We start from the raw sequence: 24,572 nt of genomic DNA, 5'->3' as shown, positions 1-24,572 counted from the left end.
TCTGGGTCTGGGTTACCTCACTCAGGATGATTTTTTTCTAGTTCCACCCATTTACCTTCAAATTTCCTGATGTCATTGTTTTTAACAGCTGAGTAATTCTCCATTGTGTTAATATACCACATTTTCTTTATCCATTCCTTGGTTGAGGGACACCTAGGTTATTTCCAGGTTCTGGCTATTACGAATAATGCTGCTATGAACATAGTTGAGCAAGTGTTCTTGTGGTATGATTGAGCATCCTTTGGGTATATGCACAAGAGTGGTATAGCTGGGTCTTGTGGTAGATTGATTCCCAATTTTTCTGAGAAACCTCCATACTGACTTTCAAAGAGCCTGTACACATTTGCACTCCCACCAGAAATGAAGGAGTGTTCCCTTGCTCCACATCCTCTCCAGCATGAGCTGTCACTTGTGGTTTTGATCTTAGCCATTCTGACAGGTGTAAGATGGTATCTCAGAGTTGTTTTAATTTCCATTTCCCTGATGACTAAGGATGTTGAACAATTCTTTAAGTGTCTCTCAGTCATTTGAGATCCTTCTGTTGAGAATTGTTTAGATCTGTAGCCCACTTTTAATTGGATTATTTGGTTTTTTGATGGCTAGTTTCTTGAGTTCTTTGTATGTCTTGGAGATCAGTCCTCTGTTTTCAGAAACTCTGTTATTTTACCTCCCTTCCTCTCCCAATTAACCACATTTCCTTGTTTTTCACATTTCTCCTTTCAACTCACTTGAGTCCTGTTACTCCCTCTTTATCACCCCACAGACCAGGGTTCTTTTATGCTTTCTTGGCTTCTATGGTTACTCCAGGTTAGAGACTCAAATCTGAAGATTTGAAGTAGGAGCCACAGATAAATGTGATGTTTCTCTTTCCAGAACTGGATTATCTCACTCACTGTAATCTTTTCTAGTACCATTGATTCGTCTGAAATGTCACGATTTTTTATTTACAGTTGCATAGTATTCCATAGTATATATGTACCAATTTGCATTATCTAGTCATCTGTGGAAGGACATTTAGGTTGTTTCTATTTTCTGACTATTGTGAATAGAGCAGTATGAACACAAAAGAGCAAATGTCTGTGTAGTAGGATGCCAAGTCCTTTGGGCAAGGAGTGGTATGGCTGGGTCATGTGGTCAATTTATTTTTAGCTTTTGGGGGTTCAACACACTGATTTCCAGAGCGGCTGGACCAGCTTGTAATCCCACCAACAGTGAATGAGGAAGAATTCCCTTTTCCCCAGATCCCTCCAATATTTGTTGTCAGTTGTATTGTTGATCTTGGCCATTCTGATTAGGGTAAGATAAATCTTAAATCTGTTTTGATTTGCATTTCTCTAATTGCTAGTGATAATGAGCACTTCTTGAGATATTTCTTAGCCATTTTTTATTTCTTTTGAGAACTCTCTGTTCAGATCACAAGCCCATTTTTTGAATGGGTTGTTTGGTTTTTTGTTTTCTTTATATATTCTGGGTAATAATCCTCTGTCAGATGTGTAGCTGGCAAAGATTCTCTCCCATTCCATAGGCTTCTTCACCCAGTTGACTATTTGTGTGTGTGTGTGTATAAGTATATATATATACCTCAAGGAGTAAAGCAGGGAGTGGAAGTTCATGCCTCATGCCTATAATCCCATCATTTAAGAGTAGAGGAGTCAGGACAGAGTTTGAGGCCATCTTCTGACTCCTGGCTCCTTCCTACACATCCATCCAACTGTATCTGATGAAGCAGGTATCTCTTTTCATCATGATTAACACATACACAAATTCATCAGATAACTAAAAGTATAGTAAACATTTCTTAAATGAGACAACTAAATAAAGGGGAAAGGTTTCTGATACTCTTAAACCAAATAGATTGTTTTCAAAAACAGAAACATTGATGTAAGGTTCTCATAAATTTATTTCAACAGCAAAAAATAACAGGCATGTAAAAATCAACATTTTGGTCTGACTCTTCTCTCCATATCAAACACAGAGGCACTAGGGGCTGGCAAGGGGCATTTTCCTGGCCTGGCAGTGTTAGCTTCCACTGCAGCCAGTGTCTGACCTGACAGGCCACTTCTTCCAGGGGACAGCTCACTTTAAGAGTATTCCAAATAAGTTCACGGAGGAACTGTTAATGGAAAGAGCAAGTGACAGTGGAATTTCATTTCTAGACTCCTTTCATATTTCTTACTATCTTACAGAATTCTGATTTATTTGTGATTTTAAAATTCTACTTCTGAAGCCTTTATTGGATGAAAAGGATCACACACTCTGTGTAACACTAATGTTAAGTTAAACACTGCCTGTGACTCTTGAGGTTACATCCTGAGTCCTCAGTAGGAATAAAAATGCCCCTGGGCAGCTGCTCCATTCCTTCATGTTCTACACAGATAAGGACTCAAAGTGCTAAGTGCATTTTTCAAGTATATTCTGAGACTGTTTAAAGCTCCAATAAATTATAAAAGGCAAATTCATAGACAGTCTGAGGGTAAGAATAGCTATTAAGTCTCCCCCAAATCTGTGACACTACTGGATAGCTAGACCTTGGTATATATAGACCTGACTACAGAACTGCTCCTCTAAGTGCATCCCGACTAGAGAGCTGGTCCTCAAGAAGCAGGCACAAGGGCAGTCTCTATGCTTTCGAAGAGGCTGTGTCTGCAGCAGGCTGCCAGGCTGGAGGGCTGGTCACCAGCTCGGTACCATCACACATCAAAGTCCTCCAGCTGTCCCCAGCTGGCACCTATTTTCACTTTCACTTTCAGCTTCACAGAAAGTTTTATAGCACATTCCATTTCATTCTTGACAATCTGAGCTACCTACAAATAAAGAAAAGAGGTTAATAAACTCCATCCAACCCCAATTCACCCACTGAGAAAGGGATGAACCAGACTGGCACTCTGCATCCAGTGGTTTTTCATAAACCAGAAAGAAGCCAGGCATGCAGACTGCCCCACACTGATGAGCAGCTCCGAACCTGGAAACCCTCCCTCAGGGCGAGCCCTCAGACCCTTCCTAATGTTTCCCCAGACAATCACCTCTGTGTCAGGAATCCCCTTACTCTCGTAGACTGAGCAGACTTATCTTTTCTCCCTGGATAAATGGAGTCAACTTTTATCCGGCCAGCCTGTGCTGGAGAGGGTCCAAATTGCCTGTGCAGGGTAAAGGAGCACCCTTCTGACCCCGCCGTCTCCGCTGCCTACAGAATGGACCCTGCACAGCAAAAATACCTGAACCACGTCCTCTTCCGCCACTTCGTATAAAAGCTCGTCATGAAGTTGAAGGATGAAGAAGCCTCCTCTCATAGGACAAAACATCCCTTTAAGTTTTCCCTTTGGCAATAATCCTGCCCCAAGAAAAACAGAAAATTATTTTGTTGTTTTGTTCTTAATAATTTTGAGACTATATTAAACATATAGGTTTGGGAACTGTCAGGAAAAGAACTAGTAGCTGGTGGCTACCTAGTCTCACCATCAGGCAAACTCAAATCCCCAGTAACTTCCTTGAGAAAGAAGGAATAAACAGGACATCAGGAGCTCATCCTAAGACTTCTATAACCGGTTTCTTGTAAGCATCCAGTGTTTTCTCTTTCCCTTGAGCGGCAGTACTGGATGGCCTGGGGCCTGAGCACTAACTACTCCAGGGAACAGTCAATTCTTGTCAGGCCATGCTTCATAAAGGGCTTCCCTGGTGCCTTGCTGTGGTTAGAAATGTCACGTGGCAGAATGTGTATTTCCCTGATGGACTGTACTCTCTGCACAATTCCATACCTAGGTCCACATGTGAACTTAGCACATTCGTGAGTACCATGAATTGTAGGTTAGAGTCTGTCTGTTTAATAGCCTGTGGCAATGTTCTGTATTTTTTCAGTCAATTTGCAAAAGGTCAATGGCTAGTAAAATGGAGAAGCCACTGTCCTAGGCTTAACTACCTTTTCTTTCCTAACTAGCTGGGATTAATGACAGACTGTACCCCTCGCAGTAACTGCCTCTACCCATGTGCTCCCACACCAGTCCCCTCTTTCTCTCATACAGATTTCCTACTGACCCTTCAGGCCCAACAACAAGGAGTCACCCTCTTCCAACACCCACTTCTGCCATAGAGTCCTTTACCTGCTACTGGGTGTCTGTAGCCTGAGTTAGCTCAGAGGTGGCTGGAGAATGAAGACAGCGAAGCCTACAGCTGCTTCTGCCCAGGGCTGCCGAGCTGTTTGTGTGCCAGTCTGGCTGAGATCTACCTGCCATCTGGTGCCCACTTACCATGGAAACATGCTAGATCAGTGGTTCTCAACCTGTGTGTCATGACCCCTCTGAGGTCAAATGATCCTGTCACAGGGGCTACATATCAGATATTCTTCATATTGGATGTTTACATTAGGACTCATACAGTAGCAAAATTACAGTATGAAGTGGCAACAAAAACAATTTTACAGTTGGGGGTTTCCACAACACGAGGAACTGTATTAAAGGGTGGCCGAGTTAGGAAGGCTGAACCACTGGTTTTTCTCCTTTCTCACCATAACTTTGTTTCACCATTTCCCCTGGTTCCTGGCTTCTGACCCAGAGTGCAGTGAGTTTTTTGTTCCTTGAGTCTTCTGCTTCGTTGGAATCACTTTCCCTTGATCTCATGATTTACGGCACCTTCAGTGACATTCCCACTTGACTGCCACCTAGCCTCAAAGGTGCTGGCAGTGAGTCCTGCTGACACTCTCTGCTGAGGAGTCACACACCTATTTTATTCAGCAACTGTGTCTTCCTTAGAACACTTTACATTTAATCCACAGGCTATGAGCATCTGCTTCTGAATCTCTATACTAGTTGTTGTAACCTACACAAACCTCTTCTGGAAGCAGCAAATTCCACCCTGAACAGCAGCTATTTCTCTTTTCTGCCCAGGGCCAGCAGCTTATCTTGGCCCTGTATGCCCTAAACCTCAACTTTCTCCACGCTGTGGTCATGGATTGGGGTCTCCTTAGCACTGGCACATGGTATTTAAAGTAGAAGTATAGACATGTAAGAGAAGAGGAAAAGCAAAGCTCTGCATAGTTACTAGAGGAACAAATAACTTATCCAGAAAATAAGGAATAGAACCTGAAAGTATCTCAAAAATGAGAACAGTAACAAAAAACCGAAGAGAGCAATATTAGCACAAGACTGTATGTGGCAGGGTTACCTCAGAGAGCAATGGGCCGCAGATAGGAAGATCATCAAGGTCCTAACTGTGCTCTTGGGCCACAGAGGATTCTGCATGTGCAAAGTCAGACTGACTTTCCTAACAGCACTCCAAGTGGTTTTCCTGAGCTTGCCTTGCAAGGGACCAACCGTCCTGGGCTAGGGCTCAAATCCCCACATTCCGGGAAACACATCAGCATCCTAACACTTGGAGCTTCTTATCATTGCAGACTTCACATTGGGTTGTCCAGAGACAGGATATGTGATACAAAATGGCACAGAAGCAGGACTCCAGCTTTTTGACAAGTCAGGCATTAAAGACTTGTAGAAACGCAAAATAAAGCAATTCATTACTAATTTTCTTCTGTTCCAAAAAGATGTACTTCCATAAAAACATGTTACTTATGTTAAAATGTGCTTTCTATTTTTAAGATTGATTTTGGGGTATGTGAGTACAGGTGTCTGAGGAGGTCAGAGGTGAACCCCCTGATGTGGGTGTTGGGAACCAAACTAAAGTCGTCCGCAAGAGCAATATGCACTCTTAACCTTTTGACATCTCTTCAGCTCTCTCTTTTTAGAAAAATTTATTTTTAATTATAGTATTGTCTTAAAAATGTTAAAGCAAGCTTGAAAATTATCTAATTTCCAATTGGTAACTAGAGAATATGTAATCTATTTAAATAACAGTTCCTTGGTATCATTAATAATTTCCAAGAGTATAAAGGCATCCAGTACCAAAATATTTGAAGATTCTTAGAAATAACATATAAAATACTCCCTCCCAACACCCACTTTTCGGATGCAATCATTTTCACCATGTTAGATCCAGCAAGGGCCTTGCTGACAGACAAACCTGTTCGGCCATTTTGGAGCATGCTTTCCCGATGACCATGGGATTTGAAGGCTGAATGGAAGGTCTCTAGTTGCTTCTGAATGTTAACTGTGGCTGTTTTGACTATATCAGCAGCTGATCCTTGAACTGTTGTGTTGATGGCCTGACGTTCAGCCTATAAAAAACAATTACAGACGCTTAAAGATATGCGTCAACATGGTCTCACATTTGGCCTCAGTACCCACAGATCAGTGGGTCTAGAAGCAGCGAGAAGTCTAGATGAGGTGTGACCCAGGACATCAACAGGTAGACCTCATCCTACATATAACAGTCGTTAGACCTCCCTTCTGGGCCATCCTCAAGAGATTAGACCTAGCATCAGGTCGGATTATTTGGTTTAAAAATAAATCTTCAGTGTTTGGTTAGGATCCCCTAGCTGGACTGCACTTAGAAAGCTTCCGATAGCTCAAACTTAGTTTATTCTAGAACAGCTAGAGCTCTGAGGTATGTTTACACACTCCACTCTAAAGATTTGTTCCTGAAAATATCTTAGTTCTAAACAGTCATAAGATATTCTTTTTTTTTTTTTTTTTTTTTTTTTTTTTTTGGTTTTTCGAGACAGGGTTTCTCTGTGTAGCTTTGAGCCTTTCCTGGAACTCACTTGGTAGCCCAGGCTGGCCTCGAACTCACAGAGATCCACCTGGCTCTGCCTCCTGAGTGCTGGGATTAAAGGCATGCACCACCACAGTCCTTGTTCTTAAGAGACTTAAGTCTTATGGGGAGGTTGGTAGAGAAGAGCAGAAACCAGGAAACACTGAGGCAGATAAGATGGTTGTGGCAGAGACCCAGCTGTGGGACAGGCAGCTGGCCTGGTGAGTAGAAGACGGATCACAAGCCTGTGAAAACTGACAAGTGCTGTGAGTCAGTTGTGATGAACTTCAGGAAAGTACAAGTATGTGGAGAGTCTGCGTCTCAGTGCTGGTGGCCTCACCATCTGTCTCTTCGCCACGCTAGCATGGATTGAGGATTATAGTCATCCCTCTACAGAGGCCAGTTGAGTTTGGCCTTGTGTGTTATTCCTACATTGTGATGACAGGGACTCTCACCGTTTAGACCTGGCATAATGGCCCACAGGAAAGATCTCACAGGGATGGATCCTGCCATTAAAGATCTTCCAGCTTCTAAAAAGAGCTGATTATCTTTTGCTCATTCCCAGCACTCTGAAAAAATCTGTTCCAAGACGTATCTCCTCCCTGCAACTAAGCCACTGTGTGTACATAAAGGGTGCTTTTATACATTGCTAGCTTTCTCTCTTCATGATTAAAACCTGTGTTTCCAAGAGGAGCAGTGTCCAGCTGACTGACTCAGGGATATAAACAGCCTGGAAAGCTGCTGTGGGTAGAGGCTGGCAGTGAAGCTGTGACAAAAACCACTTATCATAACCTAAGGCCCCAACACACATCAGTGTCCCGACAGCTCTGGACGCCAGAGAGAGGAGCTGAACAGTAGACAGTGCCATGCAAAGTCATGGGAGATGGCAGAATGGAGTGGATTGAAAGTGGAAACAATGCAGATGACTGTAATACTTTCATGACTCCCAACCATCTAACAACAACTGAATAATCATTTAAGCAAATGTCTTCCAAGACCTATAGCATTAAGTTAAAGCGGCCCTGTTCACTACTCTGCACAGCCTAACACCCTCTAATAAAAAGTAAAACGGATAGGTGGGACTGAAAGGCCATGGAGTCTGTGCTGAGCTTGGTGGTGCAGGTCTGTGGTCCCAACTATTCGGGAGACTGAGGCAGGAGCATCCCAACTTCAAGGCTTTCCTGGGCTACAGCATGAGTTCAAGGCCAGCCTGGGCAACTTGGGTGCACTCTCAAAGAGCTGGGAATATAATTCAGCATTGGAGTGCCTGCCTGCTCTGACTGATGCCCCAAAGTTCAACCCCAGCACTGGGGAAAAATGTTTATTTACAACTTGTCCCCAAAACTAATAAATACTTTTCATGCTGAAGCAGTAAGTGACCAGATGTTTATATTAACTTCCCCAAACAGTGCCATCACTCAAAAGTCCTTTATAAAATCAATGGCCAACTGTGTTAAAAACTAAATGTCAAAACTCAGAGAGATTTCTACATACATGTGCTTTGTGATAAGGGTTGTTGTCTTTGATTCCTGGCAAATATCTACGTCTTCCCAAAATGGTCTGAACAAATCCATCTCTTCTACAGTTCTTCACTGTGTCCCTCATGAAATGATTAATCCCTACAAAGAAAATACAGAAACAATTACAGCCAAAGTCCACCCTCTGTGTCATTTGCTGTTTCAATATGACAAAATCCCGCCATGCCTCCTGGCTTTCCTTCATTCTGTTCTAACTGCTCAGAGTCCTGGCTCTTATCTGTCACACAGTGTCATAGCTGGAGCATCTCCGTCCATCTGCGTTCTGACCCCTGAGGGGCCTCACTTGCAGGTGACCTGAAAGTGGGGTTCCTGTGTCTCCCCTCTCTCCTTCCTTCTGTCTTACTCCTGCTTCTTAAATTTCAACTCCAACTTTGGGGGTTCACGGTCATCTAGAACCCCCACACAGGCATCTAGCTTGCAGAAAGCAGGCAGCATCTGAATCACCTCCCTGGGTCACCTCTGAAGGCATGCTGTGAGTCTAATACAGCAAGGCCATTGCTTTTACTCCTTTTGAACAAAGACCTCTATATTTGCAAGCATTAAAGCAATTTTTACTCAAATTTGAGGGGAAAAAAAAATCCAGAAACACAAGTGTGGTTTAAAAAAAAAAAAAAAGAGAGAGATCCCTAGAGTAAGTTTCTCAATCCAACAATAGGTCCTGTTGAGCATGAACGACCTGCTGTGACCAGATCCCCTGAGGATTACTTTGCTCTCCCTTGTCCTCTCATCAGAGGGTCAATACTACTTCTAGATGCTTCCACATCAAGGACAGGGATGATCAATAGACTAGAGTTGACACTTCACTTGGAAGATCTGAGAAGGTGAGAAATCAACACAGTCTGCATCCTAATGGCTGCTCTCTCCCAAGTATGTTGAAAGGATCTTAAGCTCTGTGAGAACACGAGTTCTGTGCTATTTCTACAAGACCCATGACTGCTTCAAACACAACGAGTATCTGCAAAGCATGGCGATTATGACTTTACAGTAGCTATCTTCAGCACTCACTGGGTATCTGAAAAGTGAGGCTCCGAGAGGTTCAGGACAAGGCCAAGGTTAGACCTGGCCCTTTCATCCCTGCCTCTGCCTTCCTCCCCCACAGGCTTTTGATACTTGGCTTTCTGAGTAGTATGACTTCGGTCTTGCAGAGAGAAAAACAAAGCAATACAAAGTTCTCATCAGCACAGGCTTTTGTCAGGGACCACCAACAGGCCTCTTTTCTCCTCTCCCCTCTCTCTTTCCTTTCCTTCCTTTCTTCTTCTCTCACACATTACATACAGACCAGAGTTGCCCCTCCCTCCTCTCCTCCCAATCCCTCTCCCTCACCTCCCGATCTTCAGTATCTTAGCTGAAGTACAGAATATGACTACATACATTTGTCTGAGTCCACAGAAGTGTGTATATGAAAACAGTGACTTTAATTGTGTGTAAATTATACTTGAATACGCTTTTAAAAGAAGAGGTAATTTAAGGAACCCAAACTGCTCTATAACAGTCCCTCAGCATTTCTAACACAGTTAATAAATGTTTTAGTGCCAATCTAAAGCTATCTAAACCCAAATTAAAGTCAATGTCCATATTTTGGGGGTAGGCACTGTATACAGCACAAAAGTAAGTGTGCCTGGTATTACAACTAACTGCCTTTATTTAAACAAGCCGATCTTAATGAATAATGACAATAAGATGCATGTTTCTTGCCCTCAATAATTCCTGATAAAAACTTCCGATTAACAGAGATTTTAATAAATTTCTGTGATATTAAGTTAATTAATGTGGTGGACAGCCACAAGATCCTTAGGTTAGACTTCTTACCTGTATATCTGGACTTGAAAGAGTCAATGTAGCAAGCAGCATCGTTTTCTGTAATGCCCATCTGCTCTCCTAAGGATTTAGCTCCCATCCCGTATATGATTCCATAGCAAATCTGAAAGGGAGGCGTCACAAGAGTGTTCACTAGGATTGACACCCTGGTAAATGTTTTTACTTCATAGTGAACCAAAGACATGATTAGATCAGCTTTGGTGGGCTGGACCCACAGAAGCTGGTAGTCAGCAAACATCTGTTCTGCCTCTGAGCATTACTTTGTATGTGTGGGTGAAGATACCAGCGAATTTGAGTGGGGGAAGGAAGCAGTCAAACTAGGAAGTCTGCTTTCTGTTTGTTCTTTATCCACCAGCCATTAGAGCAGGCTCATTCCTCAGAGGATTTCAGGGGTGTCTGCAAAGGAAGTGCCTGGAAGTCTTGGAAGGAAGTTTGGCAAATGTTCCTCTTCTTGCCCATGGGTAAGAGCAAACAGTTTGAGAACAGGAGAGACTGCACTGGAAAGAGAGGTCTACAACTGACAGCTGCCTGAAGCCTCACATTCCACAAGTGCAAATCCATCTGGGTCAGCTCTAACCTAGAAGTACATTCTGGACGTGGTGAGGGAAGTGAACCTAGGTTAATAGGAAGTCCTGCCTGCAGGCATGCATGGTCATGCCACAGCCACCCGACCTCTTTGCAGCCAAACGTTTTCATCTAGAGGTAAAACAGTGTTTGGATCATGACTTGGGGGTGTTTAGGAAATTGACACAAAGCAAGCTCCAGACAAACAGCAAATAAAATATTAAAAGATAACTTGCATTAAATGCTTACCAGAATTTTAAAAGCTTTTAATGTGACACACTAAAGAACCCCATCCTCCTTTCTTAAATATTTTGTGAGGTTTTTGGTTTTGAGATAGGATCTCACTATGTAGTTCTGGCTGGCCTGACTTACTCTGCAGACTGGACCGACCTTGAACTCAAAGGACACCCACACTGATAACGACATCACTGTCACCGCCTGCCTCTGCCCTGGGCTGTGGAAGTATGTGCTACCACACCTGGCCAAGAGCTTTTTCACTCTACCCTCCATTTGTTCTTCCTCTTGGACTTCAACACTACCTTGTGTGATTCCTGGCATGATCTGCTTGTCAGCTGCACTTTGTATTACTTAGCAAGACTTAGGGATCGGATCATTCAGTGCATGTCGAAGCAGAACAAGCATTGTTCTAGTATGTTCACTGTTGACTGAGGCAAGCACCGATGAATACAAACAGTCATCACCCTGGATAATTGTGGATTCGGAAGTCCGGTATTCTGATGTTCCGTACTTCACCACTTCACACTGAGTGTAAATCTAACTTTATGTCAACTCCCTGCTCCATACATAGATATAAATAATACCCACCTCAAGAGCTGACTATGGGGCTCAACTACAGGAACATTTCACCTATTTTAGTAAGTAAGGCTTTGATCCTTGCTAACTGCAGATTCAGGAGAGGAAGAGCAGAGAGAGAATTTTAAATGGTAGGGAACAGGTGTTGGTGCTAAACTGTCTTGGTGCTAACCAGTGGGGGAGAGGAAGCAGTTTACATCAGCATGCCAGCTACATCCAGGAAGAAAGTGAACCTACTGCAGCAGGTCACTGGAAAATGGCATCTGATTTCCCACAGGCTGTGTGGTTAGGATGGGCTGGTGTTAATCTAGCCAGGAAATGCGAATGTGGCCTTTGACTCCTCTGTGCCTGACAGTGACCTGCCAAGTGCAAGAACAGCTGCTGAACAGCTCAAGGCCCCGCTACTCATCACAATCCAATCCTATTTTCAAACCATTAAACTGCCTCTGCTATAATGCACTTTGGCTAGATCTATAAGAAAATAGAACAATGAGAATATGGACCTTTCCGTCAAGACATTTACTGAGTAGAGATTTAAACGCTTATTCTTCCTCATGTATAACGACTGCCTCCACCATCCCTCTCCACTTGCAGGGAAACACCCACTAATACCAGACACCATGACTTGACCACACAGGGATTTCTTGACACTACGTGGCCCACAGGCCTAAGTGGATCTAGTTTGTTCTACTCTGTCAGGGGGCAAAACCTACATTGAATACCACAGACAGACTAGCCTCCAGTGAATGTGACTTGAAAGATTGACAGAAATTATTCCTCAACTGAAATTCATGGACAACTTAAGATGTTGTGATCACTGAATTCTTTCATTCCGATGAAGCATGTCCACTAAATTCATGGGTAATTTAAGATGTTGTAATTTAACCTGCTTCGCTTGTTGCCTCAGCTCCTCCCCAACAGAGTCAGGCTCGATCATCTTCCACTCAGCCGCAATGCTCCTGAAAACATCAGCTCCAGTGTTCAGGACTTGAATGAGGCGACAGTCACGTGATAGGTGGGCCAGGATCCTCAGTTCAAGCTGAGAGTAATCGGCAGCCAAAATTAAACCACCTGAAAAGCACACCTACTTTAAACAGCTGGCACAGCTCCATAGACCCCTCAGCAAGATGACAGAAACACAGTTTGATAAGGTCATGTGTTCAAAAGTTAAAGCCTTCCTTCAAGTAAGATACAGTTTTCATTTGCATGCAGTATCATCAAGCCACCCCTGATATCTGTGTCTTGACAGTGGGGTACCTTCCTCAGTGTTCCCACAGAACTCAGCACACAGTCTACAACAGTTCTCTCATGCTTCTCCTGCTCCTTAGGGATTAGAGGCTTACATTTCCCTCTGTTCTACAGGAAAACCCTATATACAATAGGTTTACAGAAAACATTTCATAGAATATACCATTAAGAAATGGCTGTTGAATAAATAATTAATGGACAAACTGGTATTCAGTAAGTGTATATTAAGTGTGCTTTGGTTCAACAATAACAAAGATATTTAATGAAAAAAATCAAGTTACTAAGGGATTAAGACTAGTTTCTTATGGATTACAAATAACTTGATAAGATGTGCAAGACAAAAACAAAATATGATCAAAGTGCAAAAACATACTTTAACTGCTAACACAAAGGACAAGTAGCTATAAATCAATAACTGACTATATTATAAAAACATAGCTATAAACCAATAACAGACTTTGTAAGTAAGTTCACTAAAATAATAAAGACAGAAGAGTCTCAAACGTAATAAGAATGCTGAATTTCACTCCTAATAAGAGGAATGGAAATTAAACCTATAGCAAGAAATAAATTTTCCTCTCTTAAAACAGTAGCATCCAGAAGTTTGCACAACACATTCAGGCAAGTGTGCAAGGCACACTAGGATGCTACTCCTGGGAAGCACAAGGGCAGCCTTCTGCCCACAAGGCAGAATCAGAGACTGCCAAAATTAAGCTGTTTGCAGTCTGTGACCCAACAAACAAACTCATCAGTTATGGTGCAAACAAAGGTTACACTGATTAGAGCTCCATCTCTTGTTTTGTTTTGAGACAAGGGCTCACTATGTAACTATGGTTGGCCTAGAACTCCCAGATCTGTCCGCCTCTGTTGGGACTAAAGGTGTGGCTACCACATCCACCTAATCCCGTTTCTTTACTAATAAGCACAAGTCTTTAATATAAAAATGTTAGCTGAAAAGTCCAAACACAGAAGTATATACAGAATGATAATTCTTAGATAAAAGTCAAAAGATTACATAGCCAAAGGTATGCATATTTGCAAAAGGAGTATTAGTTCTAGTATTAGTACCAGTTCTTTTGTGAAATAACTGTTTTACTTTTTTTTTTTTTTTTTTTTTTTTTGTGCCAGAGCTGAGGACCAAACCCAGGGCCTTGCGCTTGCTACGCAAGTGCTCTACCACTGAGCTAAATCCCCAACCCCTGAAATAACTGTTTTAGAAGCTAAAGAGCAGGTGATAAAGAACTGTCACTGAAAAGGGAGGTAAAGAGTTGAGCAGCTGTGAAGCTTCTGAATGCTAGCACTTCCAGAAAACCCTGCAGGATGGGGTGTTCCCTCTGATCTCAGGAGATTGATACTAGAGCTGGGCCTGTCAGGCAGCCAGACTGGTAAGAACTTAGGAAGGACATGCATAGAATGAGCACAGGAAGCCCTTTGCAGCTAATGTAGGTTACAAACATGTCTATCCTTCTAAAAAAATGAATCTGCTGTGTCCTAGACTTGACTTTACAGACTCCATCTTAGGGAAGGGCCACCATCTTAGGCCATCTGGTGACCAGGGGCTGAGCTCAGTTCCAGGAAGAACCTCAGGAATGTGCCATGACAATAAAATCTGAACAGACACCCTAGAAGAAACAGGGCAGTAAAATTTAACAAGATCCAGATGCTCCTGCAGACATCCTGTTGGCAGTTTATGGCCCTTGCAGATAAACAGACATCCTGTCAGCAGGTTGTGGTTTTGTGCCCAAAGTTTAACCAATAGTTTCAAAAAACACCTTGCCCCATATCCCTTCACCAAATCCCAAAATGCCAAGGCATGTAACTCCTGGCTTGTGGGTTTTTTTTTTTCCCTTAAAAAACTCTCCTACCCGAGCCGACTACCACATTTCCCTCCATCCACTGCATTGGAGCATAGGGTGGCGGTCCAGGTTCAAACATGACAATAAAAAGACCCTTGTGTGCTTGCATCAGAAACTGACTCCTTGGTGGTCTCTGGGGGTGTCACAACATGGGTACAACAAATTCAGTTGCCAGAAGTTAAAAATATATATGTTTGAAACAATTTCAGCATGTGGGTCTGCTTTAAGTGTATATTTTATGAACTCTAAACAAATATAAAGCACTCAGAGACTTCATGGAGGAAAGTGGGGAAAGAGAATTCTTTAACCATAGAACCCATAGAGAAGCAAAGACAAAGAGGCAGACAGATTCGATGACATTCTGCAGAGGTTTCCAAACAGTATCAGCACACAGCAGCTGCTGAGATATGCCACAGTGGTACTGGGGTGGGGCAGCATCCAGCTCAGGAAAGGTGGAGGGCATAATGCACACTTCTGAATCCTACTCCTAATTCAGGACTTCCCAGTGCCTTTTAAAACACAAGGAGCTCACCTTACCTGGGAAAGGCACAAAGGCATGGCGCATGCTCACTGAAAATGGCAGCCCTCTCTCTGAGGCCTTCTCTTGCATCAGTGTCCCAGCCCCAGGGTGCAGGCCATTCAACTTCTGATTTTGTCCTCTGCAGAACAGATAAAATCATCAGCCAGAACGTGACGAATCTCAGATACATAAGAGGTCTGATTTCCAATAAAAATAGTATTTCCATCTAAGAAAACTAACATGACCTAACCTGAAACCGACTTAAAAGTTGAAGGTATTAGACCTCTCTTAGCAAACGTTCAGTAAAACATGAAGGCACTTCTGTAATTACCTTCCTCATAAACTGCTTCTCAGATAATCCACCCCCAAACCCCACTTAACTCCACAAATCTCTAACCAGACCTAAGGTAAACTATCTAGCTGCTCCCTCTTATCAAGTATATATGGGGGCAGGGGTGTTGCTCGCATGGCTAGCCTCTAACTTCTATATTTGACTTAAAGAGTAGCTTGCAGCAGGTCTACCATATTTTACCATTGACCAGCCTCATCACAGAATTTGAAATGGATAATGTCCATAACCAAATGGTATGTCTAGACTATAAACTTAAATGCACGGCATTGTTTTATACAATAGGGTCTTTTGAGCCATTGTGCTCACTCACAAAAGGATAATATCAGTACGGAAATAAAGTCCACCTGGCCATGGGAAGCAGGCTTTTGCCTGGAGCTCGAGAAGGTGGGCTCTCCCTTACTAGTGTTGGCATTTTCATTTCAAAATCTCTTGGCACATTCTGGATATTAGGTTCTGTGAAGGTTATCCGTCCTAAAATCAAGAAGAAAAAAATTAGAAAAATAAACCTAACAACCAATCGACAGTTTTTGTACCTCAGAATGATCTTTCTTAAATCCAGATGAGGGCTGGCAGGATGGTTTAGTGGGCAAGAGCGCTTGCTTCCTAGCCTGACAACCCAAGGTGAACTCCAGAACCCACACAGTAGGAGACAACTGACTCCCACAAATGTGACATGAAGCACAGACATGCCAAAGGAGGCAGTCCTCCCTCAGCACACACACCGTCTACTTCCCACACTCCTCAGCACTCAGCACCCTGCCCTGGTCTATTAGTTGTGTCAGTGTGTTAATACTGTCTAACAAAAAGGGTAAAAATAAATTACAAGGCATGAATATACATAATGAAAAGAAATTCTAATCATCCAACAGCTTTGTCATGCTCAGCTAAACTTTTGTTTCTGTGTTACTGAATATTATAGCAGTTATAAAGACTCATTAAATACCCATTTCTAAAGAGATAATACAAATAGAAGTGAGAAGCAGCAAATAAACATGTCACACTCTGGACCTCTGAAGTTGATTTTGTTTTGGCACCATGTGGTCATATGAATGGTGGCCGTCCCCATAGTCTCAAACAGGAGACTTTGTCCCTAGTTGGTGGCCCCTGTTTCAGAGGTTATGGAATGTTTCAGAGGTGCAGCCTTGCTGGAAGAAGTACCACACTAGAGCAGGCTTTGAGGGTTTCCAGCCTCCCCCCACTTCCTGTTGCTCTCTCTTCTGCTCCCGCTGGCTGCCTTCCCTCCCTGCTATGATGGACTCTAGTCCCCGGAACCTTCAGGCAAACTAAGCCTCTTCATCCTTAAGTTGCTTTCAGTCATGGTATTTTATCAGAACCAAGGAAAAGGAACTAATGCATACCACATACCTTATTTAGTTTCTAATAGTTACAGATACTTCAAAGAGAAACTTAAATATCAACAAGGCAAGAAATGACTAGGAAGAAGACACAAGCTTATTAGGACAAAGGAAAAGAGAAAGTTATTCAGAAAAGAGCTACTGCCAACCACAGGACAGCAGCTTCCAGCAGTCTCTGTACTCTGAACAACACAGGCAGGGTGTGGGATGCCCCTTTGCTCAAGAGAGCTCTTAGATATTGACTGATCTGGCACTGATCTTGTCTCGAGCCATAGCATCAGAGTTCAGAGCTCCATTTCTGCTCTCAGACTGTACACTCTCACCACAATCTAAACGCCGCATCCATGGTGTGTTCCCACTGCCCTTTCTTCTCCTGAACAGTATGTTCAGCAAGTAATCGCCTAGAAAACAAGCAGCTTTTCTCTACTGTATCACACTCAGAACACGCTACAGCTTTCTATTTGTGCAAAATGAGGCAGTTAACATACTGATACCCCTGGGCCTAAGAGACTCAGCTAGAAAAGAAAGGGTTAGGATGGAGTTAGCTAAGAACCCCAAGTCAAATACAGACTCATATACCAAATCTCACACCAACCCTGATGCAGAGTGCACCCTTCCAGATGCTCTCCAGCTGTCTTCCCAGTATCCAGGTGGTATCTAGCTGTGTGGAGGCAGTGTGGGCTTTCTTAGTACAGTGACCCTCACCAGGGATGGACATGAGTCCCTGGGCCATCACAGATATTACACAGGAAAGTCTGTCCTCTCTCTCACCTGTAGCTGTGTGTGACTGTGATACAGGGTAGATCCTTTCCATTCTAAGAAAAGGGTTCAGGCGCTTTTCCCGCTGCAGAGGGAAGACCACTTTGGTAATAGCATTACTGATTCTTCTCCATTCCAGTATCAGGCCTGGCAAAGGATGCAAGGCCTTTAATTTATTTAAAACTTCCTGGAATGAAATATAACAAGGTTAAGGTTGGAATCTTACCAAATTCAATGGCAAATCAGAATGTCTCTTGCATAAATGAAAACATCTCAAAATTTAGTCTGATAAACCCTATATCCACAACTCTGAATCATTGTCTATGTGTTCTTAGAAGTTTTAGAAGTTTTAGTCACTATAATTATAAATCTGTAAGACAGCAATATGGAAATGCTGAACACTACCAATTTATAGCTACCTTTAAAAGACAAAATCAATGGAATATCATTTTCACGGAGTATCCACTTCTCCATACCCCAAGAGTTACATTTTCTTTCTACTTTTTCTCCTCTGTCTGTCAGAGATTGGAGGCATCCACTGTCAGTGCCGCAGGCATCCTAGTAGTCTTCCTTCTTGCCCTGATACAGAAGTTCCACATCCAGAAAGTCAGGAAGCATTTATTTAAAGCAAGTGTTTCTATGCTATGGCCCTTACGGAATAAAAGCTAAGGCATCAAAAGGACCAGCCAGCCTCACAAGGGCTGTGCTAGGAAACAGAGTTGTGGACACTTTCCAGGACAGATGGATGATGTCAGGGTCAAAATCCCACAGAAGGGCAACTGAACAGCTCTCCACAGCCTATGTGGCTACATTTCTCTGGCCCATTTTCCCAACAGAAAGTCAGTAAGCCAAGCACTTCTTTCCCTCTCTTCAATTAATGCACTGTTCACAGATAATCACTAGCAAAATTCCTTTGACAGATTAAGAGTCTTAAAACAAATCCATGGAAAATTTATTTTTTTTCTTGAAACTGAAAAAAAAATATTTTTCTGCTGTAACTCTTGTGTTCATGAAATCAAATTTTACTAAAAACCCGAGCACACTGGATAATAATAAGCAATGTCTGCAGGGGTGAGCTCACAGACATCCACACAGTTTCATAGGACAGAGCTGCTAACTCAGTTCCCAGGCTGCAATGTCTCCACAGGTCATTCCAAGATTCTAAACCACCAACCAGTCTGCTCACTTGAACCTGGATAAGTTCATGTGGTGCCTTATAGTGGCTCTTGATGTCACCAGCACTTGTTCATGGAACCAAACAGCTAAAAGTAGTTCCGACTCTGCCCTGAGAGTCCCCCAAAGCACCTTGCTAGTGCTGAACCGTCTTCCCAGCCTTAGTTGGTGGCCACTCTCTTTCCCTCTTCTGGTAGAACCCAAAGTTTTCTTGCTGCCTTGCATTTTCATCTCTCCATTCGGTGGTAGCTTCAGTTCCAAAAACAGAACCTGCAAAAATTAGTATTTCCTCAGTCACAAAACATACTCAGAAACATACACCACACACAGACACAGACATACACAGACACAGACATACACAGACACACACACACACAGACACACACACAGACACACATACACACAGACACACACACATATACACCACACACACACATACACAGAGTCACGCAGACATACACACATAGCACATACACCGCACACACAACACACACACACACACACACACACACACACACTCTACTCTCCATAAAGAAAGCCCTGAAAGCACTACTGAACCCAATACAGATAAAACATAGGCTTCAGAAAAACAAAGTTGCTCATGTTCTTTAAACTACAAAACTCTCTAGATTAATGGGGCTTTTTTTTTATTAAGGTTTATAATATTTATTGATCATTTACCATCTATGTGATAGTCACTAAGTATACATTTTACATTTACTGACATAACCTTCTGAGGCATTTAATCACAACTCCCATTTCACTGATGGAGAAATGAGACATAAGGAGTTGATGCACCAACTACTCCAATCCAAGGTCACGCAGCTGCTGGCTAATGAATGGAGAAGATGAGACTTTAACCCAGAAGCAGGCTCCACCCGCAGCCTGGGATCTTGACTAAACGTTACATTACTGACTACACACAGAAAACACAGAACAAGTGCTGCTCTCCAGTGTAGGAAGGCCCCTCCTCCCCCGCAAAGCCAACTCCAACTTTACAGGGGAAGAAGATGTTGAGAGGAGAAAACAGAGAGACTACCAACCTGTAAAAATAAAACAGGAGTAACTTTGTCATTATTTCAGTAAGGTTACAAAAATATGAAATTATGGCTTAAAAAAAACTTCCTTTTTTATTTCTATCTCAGAAAAATATCCAATTTCCCTTTCTGAAGAAAGATGTTGGAGCAAAGAAGCGGGTGAGTGGGTGAGGGCTATGAAGGAACTGGCATCATGAAACCACAGCGACACTGTCATGAACTCCACCACCAACCACAGAGTGATGGCTACTCAGAGAGTGCCACCCGGGATTCAGGCACATCTGGACCAACATCCAAGCCTCCTTTACAGCCTTATCTCAGAGTTCAGATACAGCTTGTTACCTGGCACTACAACACTGCCCCCGATGCATTCTACTTGTTTTATTGTACTAAGTGTTGGTATTTAGAAGAGTACAGAATGACAAGCTGTGACACACGTCATTTTAACTAGAAGTTCCTCTCAATGTCTCTAGTTCCAAGACACTACCTGTGCGATGTCATCTGCGCTCGTAAAGGAAAAGCTGTGGCCAGCTAGCTGATAGGCCTGAGTCTCAATGGAGTCCAGCTTGGCTTGCATGATATGCTTCTGACTTTCACACTCCGCAGTACTAAAGCCAATTCCATTCAGTTCTAGCAAGGCCAGGCAGTACTGGGAGGGCATCTCCACTGTACAGAAAATATCTGAAAGGGAAAGGGGAAATGCTATGGGAAACCATCACCTAAGCAATCAGTCCATTAGCACTGCTGAAACCACCCAGAACTGGTTCTGACAATCCACAGCAGTTACCCAAGCTGGCATTCAAACCCAGTATCCGGAACAGGTCCCCAAACCAATGAAAGGTGGCAAAGGATAGGTCATTTAAGCACAAGATGCTATCCCTGTCTGCAAGAGTAGAAAAGCTGGCAATCTTGTGAGCAGGCTGAACTAAAAGAGACATTTCTTCTAAGACGTAGAAAACATTTGCTGTTCAAATCATTCAGAAAGGATATAGCTAATGCACAAGAGATCAAGACTGTTTGATCCCAAGCACCTTAAGACATGGTCCCTTATTGATATTTATTCATACCCTAACATAAGCTGAAAGAACAGACCCACCCAAGAGGCAGAAGGATAGGAAGAGAAGGAAAACCTAACACTCGTATCTTGAAATAACTGGTCATTTTTTCCTCAAATTTTATTCTTAATTATTTTAAATGATATGCACGTGTCTGTGTGTCTGTGTGTGAGTATCTGCAGGTTTGTGCAGATGACTGCAAAGTGTCCCCCGAGACTGGAAGAAAGTGCTGACCCCCTCCTCTACAGCTGGAGGAGGAAACAGGTTCATGAGTTACCTGATGTGGGTGCTGGGAACTGAACTCAGGTCCTCTGCAAGAACAGCAAGTATTTTTAACCTCAGAATCATCTCTCTAGCCCCAAATAATCATTGATATACAAACTTTAATAGCTTCCCACATTGCCTCCAAAATCTCCCTTTTTTCAAGGTATTTCAATTCTATAGGTCCCATGATTGGAAAAGCCGTAACACTGTATAAAACACATTTGAAACCCTCTATCACCTAGTTCTTAAACTTTGTAGGAATAAGGCACTTTTAGGGTACATTTAAATGATCAAAGTTAAAAATAATGACTAAATTTAGAGTCTTCTTGTACTTTTTTTTTTTTCTCACAGATACTAAACTGTCTTTAAGTCTACAACAGTCTTCTCTAAGAATAGATTATAAATTCTTGAGCACATGCCAGGAAAGGACTCCACTACTGAGCTACAGCTCAGTCCTTGGATTTTTTTTTTAACATAACTTTTTAATTGAATCTTTGGGAATTTCACATCATGCACCCCAATCCCACACATTTCCAAGTCCTTCCACAGCCGTCCTCCAACCTTGTAATCCCCCCAAAGAAAATAAAAAATAAAAATTAGAAAAGAAAAAAACCAACCAAACAAACAAATGAAAAGCTGTCTCTCTGACCCCTCTAGGCAATGACTGGCTCCTCCATCAACGCAGCCTTATGTGCATGTACCACTCTGTTCCTCCTCCTTTCCCGCATTTTACTGGCACTAGAAGCTGCGGTGTGTCACACAATACACCCTTTTGTCCAAACAGCTTTACTTGCAAATGTTCACTGCAATGAGTCATTAGTCTAGTTCAAGACCTCAGGCTTCTGCTACACCATCGATACTGGACCCTCATAGAGACTCTCAGATATTCTGCTGTTGCCCTGAGTCATGGAGATCCTGTGGCTATGGATTCCCAGGACCTGTCCTTTTATGTGCTCTAGCAGCATATAGATGGGGAAGATGTTGGGGTGGGCCAACTCAAAGCCCTGGATCTAGGTAGTATCTGTGTTGCTCAGCTCATCAGCTCTCCTGTACCCGTGCCACTCACCAGGGCCAGCTTTCCCACTGGCCAGGAGAGGGGCAAGGCCAGCTCTCCCATACCCACTTAACCATCACTGCTTGTACCACCTTGCAGTGGCCAGTGAGGGCCAGAGCCCTCAGCAAGGCCTTCGGACATCAACATGGATCCAGGCCGAAGTACTGACCACAGACAGCTGCATGGCCTTTGGTGGTAACACAGACCCGGGCTGCAGTAGTACCGTGGACCCCGACATGGCCCTCAGTGGTAGCCCAGGCCTGGCCATCACCATGGCCTCAGGTGGCAGCGCAGGCTTCTCACATGAGGATCAGGCTGTTCCTCAGCTCCAGTTCTTCCTTTCTTCACAGAGCACAAACTGATCCACTTCTTTCTCTCCCATCTTTCTCCCACGCTCACTCACTTCTGGCTTGTGCCCCCAATCCTTGAATTTTCTGAGATAAGATCTCATTATTTAGCTCAGGATAGACTCAAATTCACTATGTAGCTCAGCCTGGCCTCAAAATCCAGACCTTCCTACTTCAGACTTCCAAGTGTTTGGGATTAGAGCAAGTGCCTCCATATTCATATAAATGCCTAGCTTATAATTCAGACAGTTAATACATTCCTAAAAATTACAGATCAAGACTCTAGTCTCATGGTATAATTTCCTCATAATTAAGACAACTTTGGTCCCTCACCATCTTCATTCTATATCATTTGTGACACTCTCAAATGAAGAAGTCTTATCCTGGGGCAGCAGTCTTCTCAAGAAATCCATGGTGTCTTGAGAGAAAAGGAGAATCACAAGACTTTCCTTTACTAAAGAAACTATGATAGCTCTAAACAGAAAATGGTTCCTCTTTTAAATTACATGAAAGATCTGTTATATGAATAAAATTATTTGGTAAAATTCAAATATATAATTGTCAAAACTGAATATGATACCACTAATTCTAATCTTTATAAGGCCAGAGGTCAGCAAATTATGGTAGAATGAGCACCAGATGCATGCCTTGCAAGTAAATTATTAGAAGACACCACAGCATTGATATGACTATGGCTGCTCTAGTGAGCAACGTCAGACCGAGGACTTGTGACAGACACCGTGCAGTCTGCAAGTCTTTTACAGGGGAACACCAACCAACCAAAAACAAACAAACAAAAAACCCCAGGTTTGGGGCTGGAGAGATGGCTCAGAGGTTAAGAGCACTGCTTGTTCTTCCAGAGGTCCTGAGTTCAATTCCCAGCAACCACATGGTGACTCACAACCATCTGTAATGAGATCTGGTGCCCTCTTCTGTCCTGCACGGATATGTGCAGACAGAACGCTGTATACATAATAAATAAATAAATCTTAAAAAAAAACAAACAAAAAAAAACAGGTTTGTTGACTTCCTCAGTAGGTAACCCAGAGGGTTTACATAAAATGTGTAATTTATCCACCTGTGATCAAAGAGTAGCTAACGATATGTACATAAAATGCACGAACTCTGCTCTTACCATGAAGGTTTTCCTTCTGCAAGGAGGAGCTGAGTTGGTTCATGGAGTTGAAAATGAGAACAGACTCCACAGATGCTCTGTACCGTCCAGAATGCTCAGTGTTCACATTTAGCCCCAGGCTCTGAATTCCTTGGCCTGTCTCTATTCCTTCGAGGAGCGGAAGCTCCTGGGGAAGAAAACTGGTCACTATGCTATGAAGAGTCGGCTCTTTAGAATCTGGGTCGAGAAGCCAGCACGCCACCTGAATGAGACAGCCATCAGACAGTTTGCTTGGTTTTTTTCAAAGCCATTTAATGTATTTCCTCCTAACATCCATGTAGTGGTCCTTCATCCCTGCAGTGCTGTGGCTGGCCTGGTTCTGCAGCAGGCTTGAGAGCCAAGGACCTCTCAGTTAAACACAAGCCTGTGTCTAGGAAAGAAGATGAAGGCTTCTCTACTCTGACTGATTCAAACTAAGCTACACAATAAAGATGTGCCTCTTTGGTTTTAGGCTTACTTAGCTCTTTTTGTTTGTTTGTTTGTTTGCTTTTCGAGACAGGGTTTTTCTGTGTAGCCCTGGCTGTCCTGGAACTTGCTCTGTAGACCAGGCTGGTTTCAAAATCACAGAGATCCACATGCCTCTGCTGGGATTAAAGGTGTGTGCCACCACCGACTGGCCTACTCAGCTCTTTCTACATCAGAAGAGATGCATACATGTTTACCACTAAAAGAATGTTTCCAGGGGTTGAGGAAGAGCTGAGCTGGTGAAATGCTTGCTGAGCAGGCATGAGGACCAGAGTCCAATCTCCAGATGCACATAAAAAGCCGAGAACGGTGGTAGAATTTGCCATCTCAAGCTGGGGAAGAATAGACAGGCAGATACATGAGGCCTGATGGCCGGCCAGCCTACCTAAATGGTAAGCCATCGGTCCTGGTGAGAGGCACTGTCTCACCATCAAGAGGGGAAGCTCCTGAGGAATGACACCTGAGGTTGACCTCTGACCTTCCTAGGCACATGCACCACATACACATAGAAAGTTAGCATCCAGAGTATCAGAAAGCCTTT

At 43.0% G+C, this 24,572-nt stretch overlaps 1 protein-coding gene across 1 annotated transcript in view; it reads right to left on the bottom strand.

Annotated features, from left to right (window-relative positions):
* Window positions 1–1,895: 1,895 nt before the first annotated feature.
* Polq (DNA polymerase theta) overlaps window positions 1,896–24,572 on the bottom strand; it is a 77,218-nt gene continuing 54,541 nt past the window's right edge. The window contains 12 exon segments of the mRNA XM_036203987.1: window positions 1,896–2,804; window positions 3,216–3,331; window positions 6,010–6,163; window positions 8,134–8,258; window positions 9,987–10,098; window positions 12,259–12,443; window positions 15,014–15,135; window positions 15,693–15,819; window positions 17,475–17,649; window positions 18,768–18,905; window positions 20,160–20,353; window positions 23,528–23,768. Of these exon segments, the coding sequence (XP_036059880.1) occupies window positions 2,691–2,804; window positions 3,216–3,331; window positions 6,010–6,163; window positions 8,134–8,258; window positions 9,987–10,098; window positions 12,259–12,443; window positions 15,014–15,135; window positions 15,693–15,819; window positions 17,475–17,649; window positions 18,768–18,905; window positions 20,160–20,353; window positions 23,528–23,768 (1,803 nt within the window). The 3' untranslated portion in view covers window positions 1,896–2,690.

Source organism: Onychomys torridus, chromosome 12 (genome assembly GCF_903995425.1).
Source record: "Onychomys torridus chromosome 12, mOncTor1.1, whole genome shotgun sequence".
Lineage (NCBI taxonomy): Eukaryota > Metazoa > Chordata > Mammalia > Rodentia > Cricetidae > Onychomys > Onychomys torridus.
The sequence above is the reverse complement of the archived record's forward strand: the minus strand, read 5'-3'. Positions and strand labels throughout refer to the sequence as shown.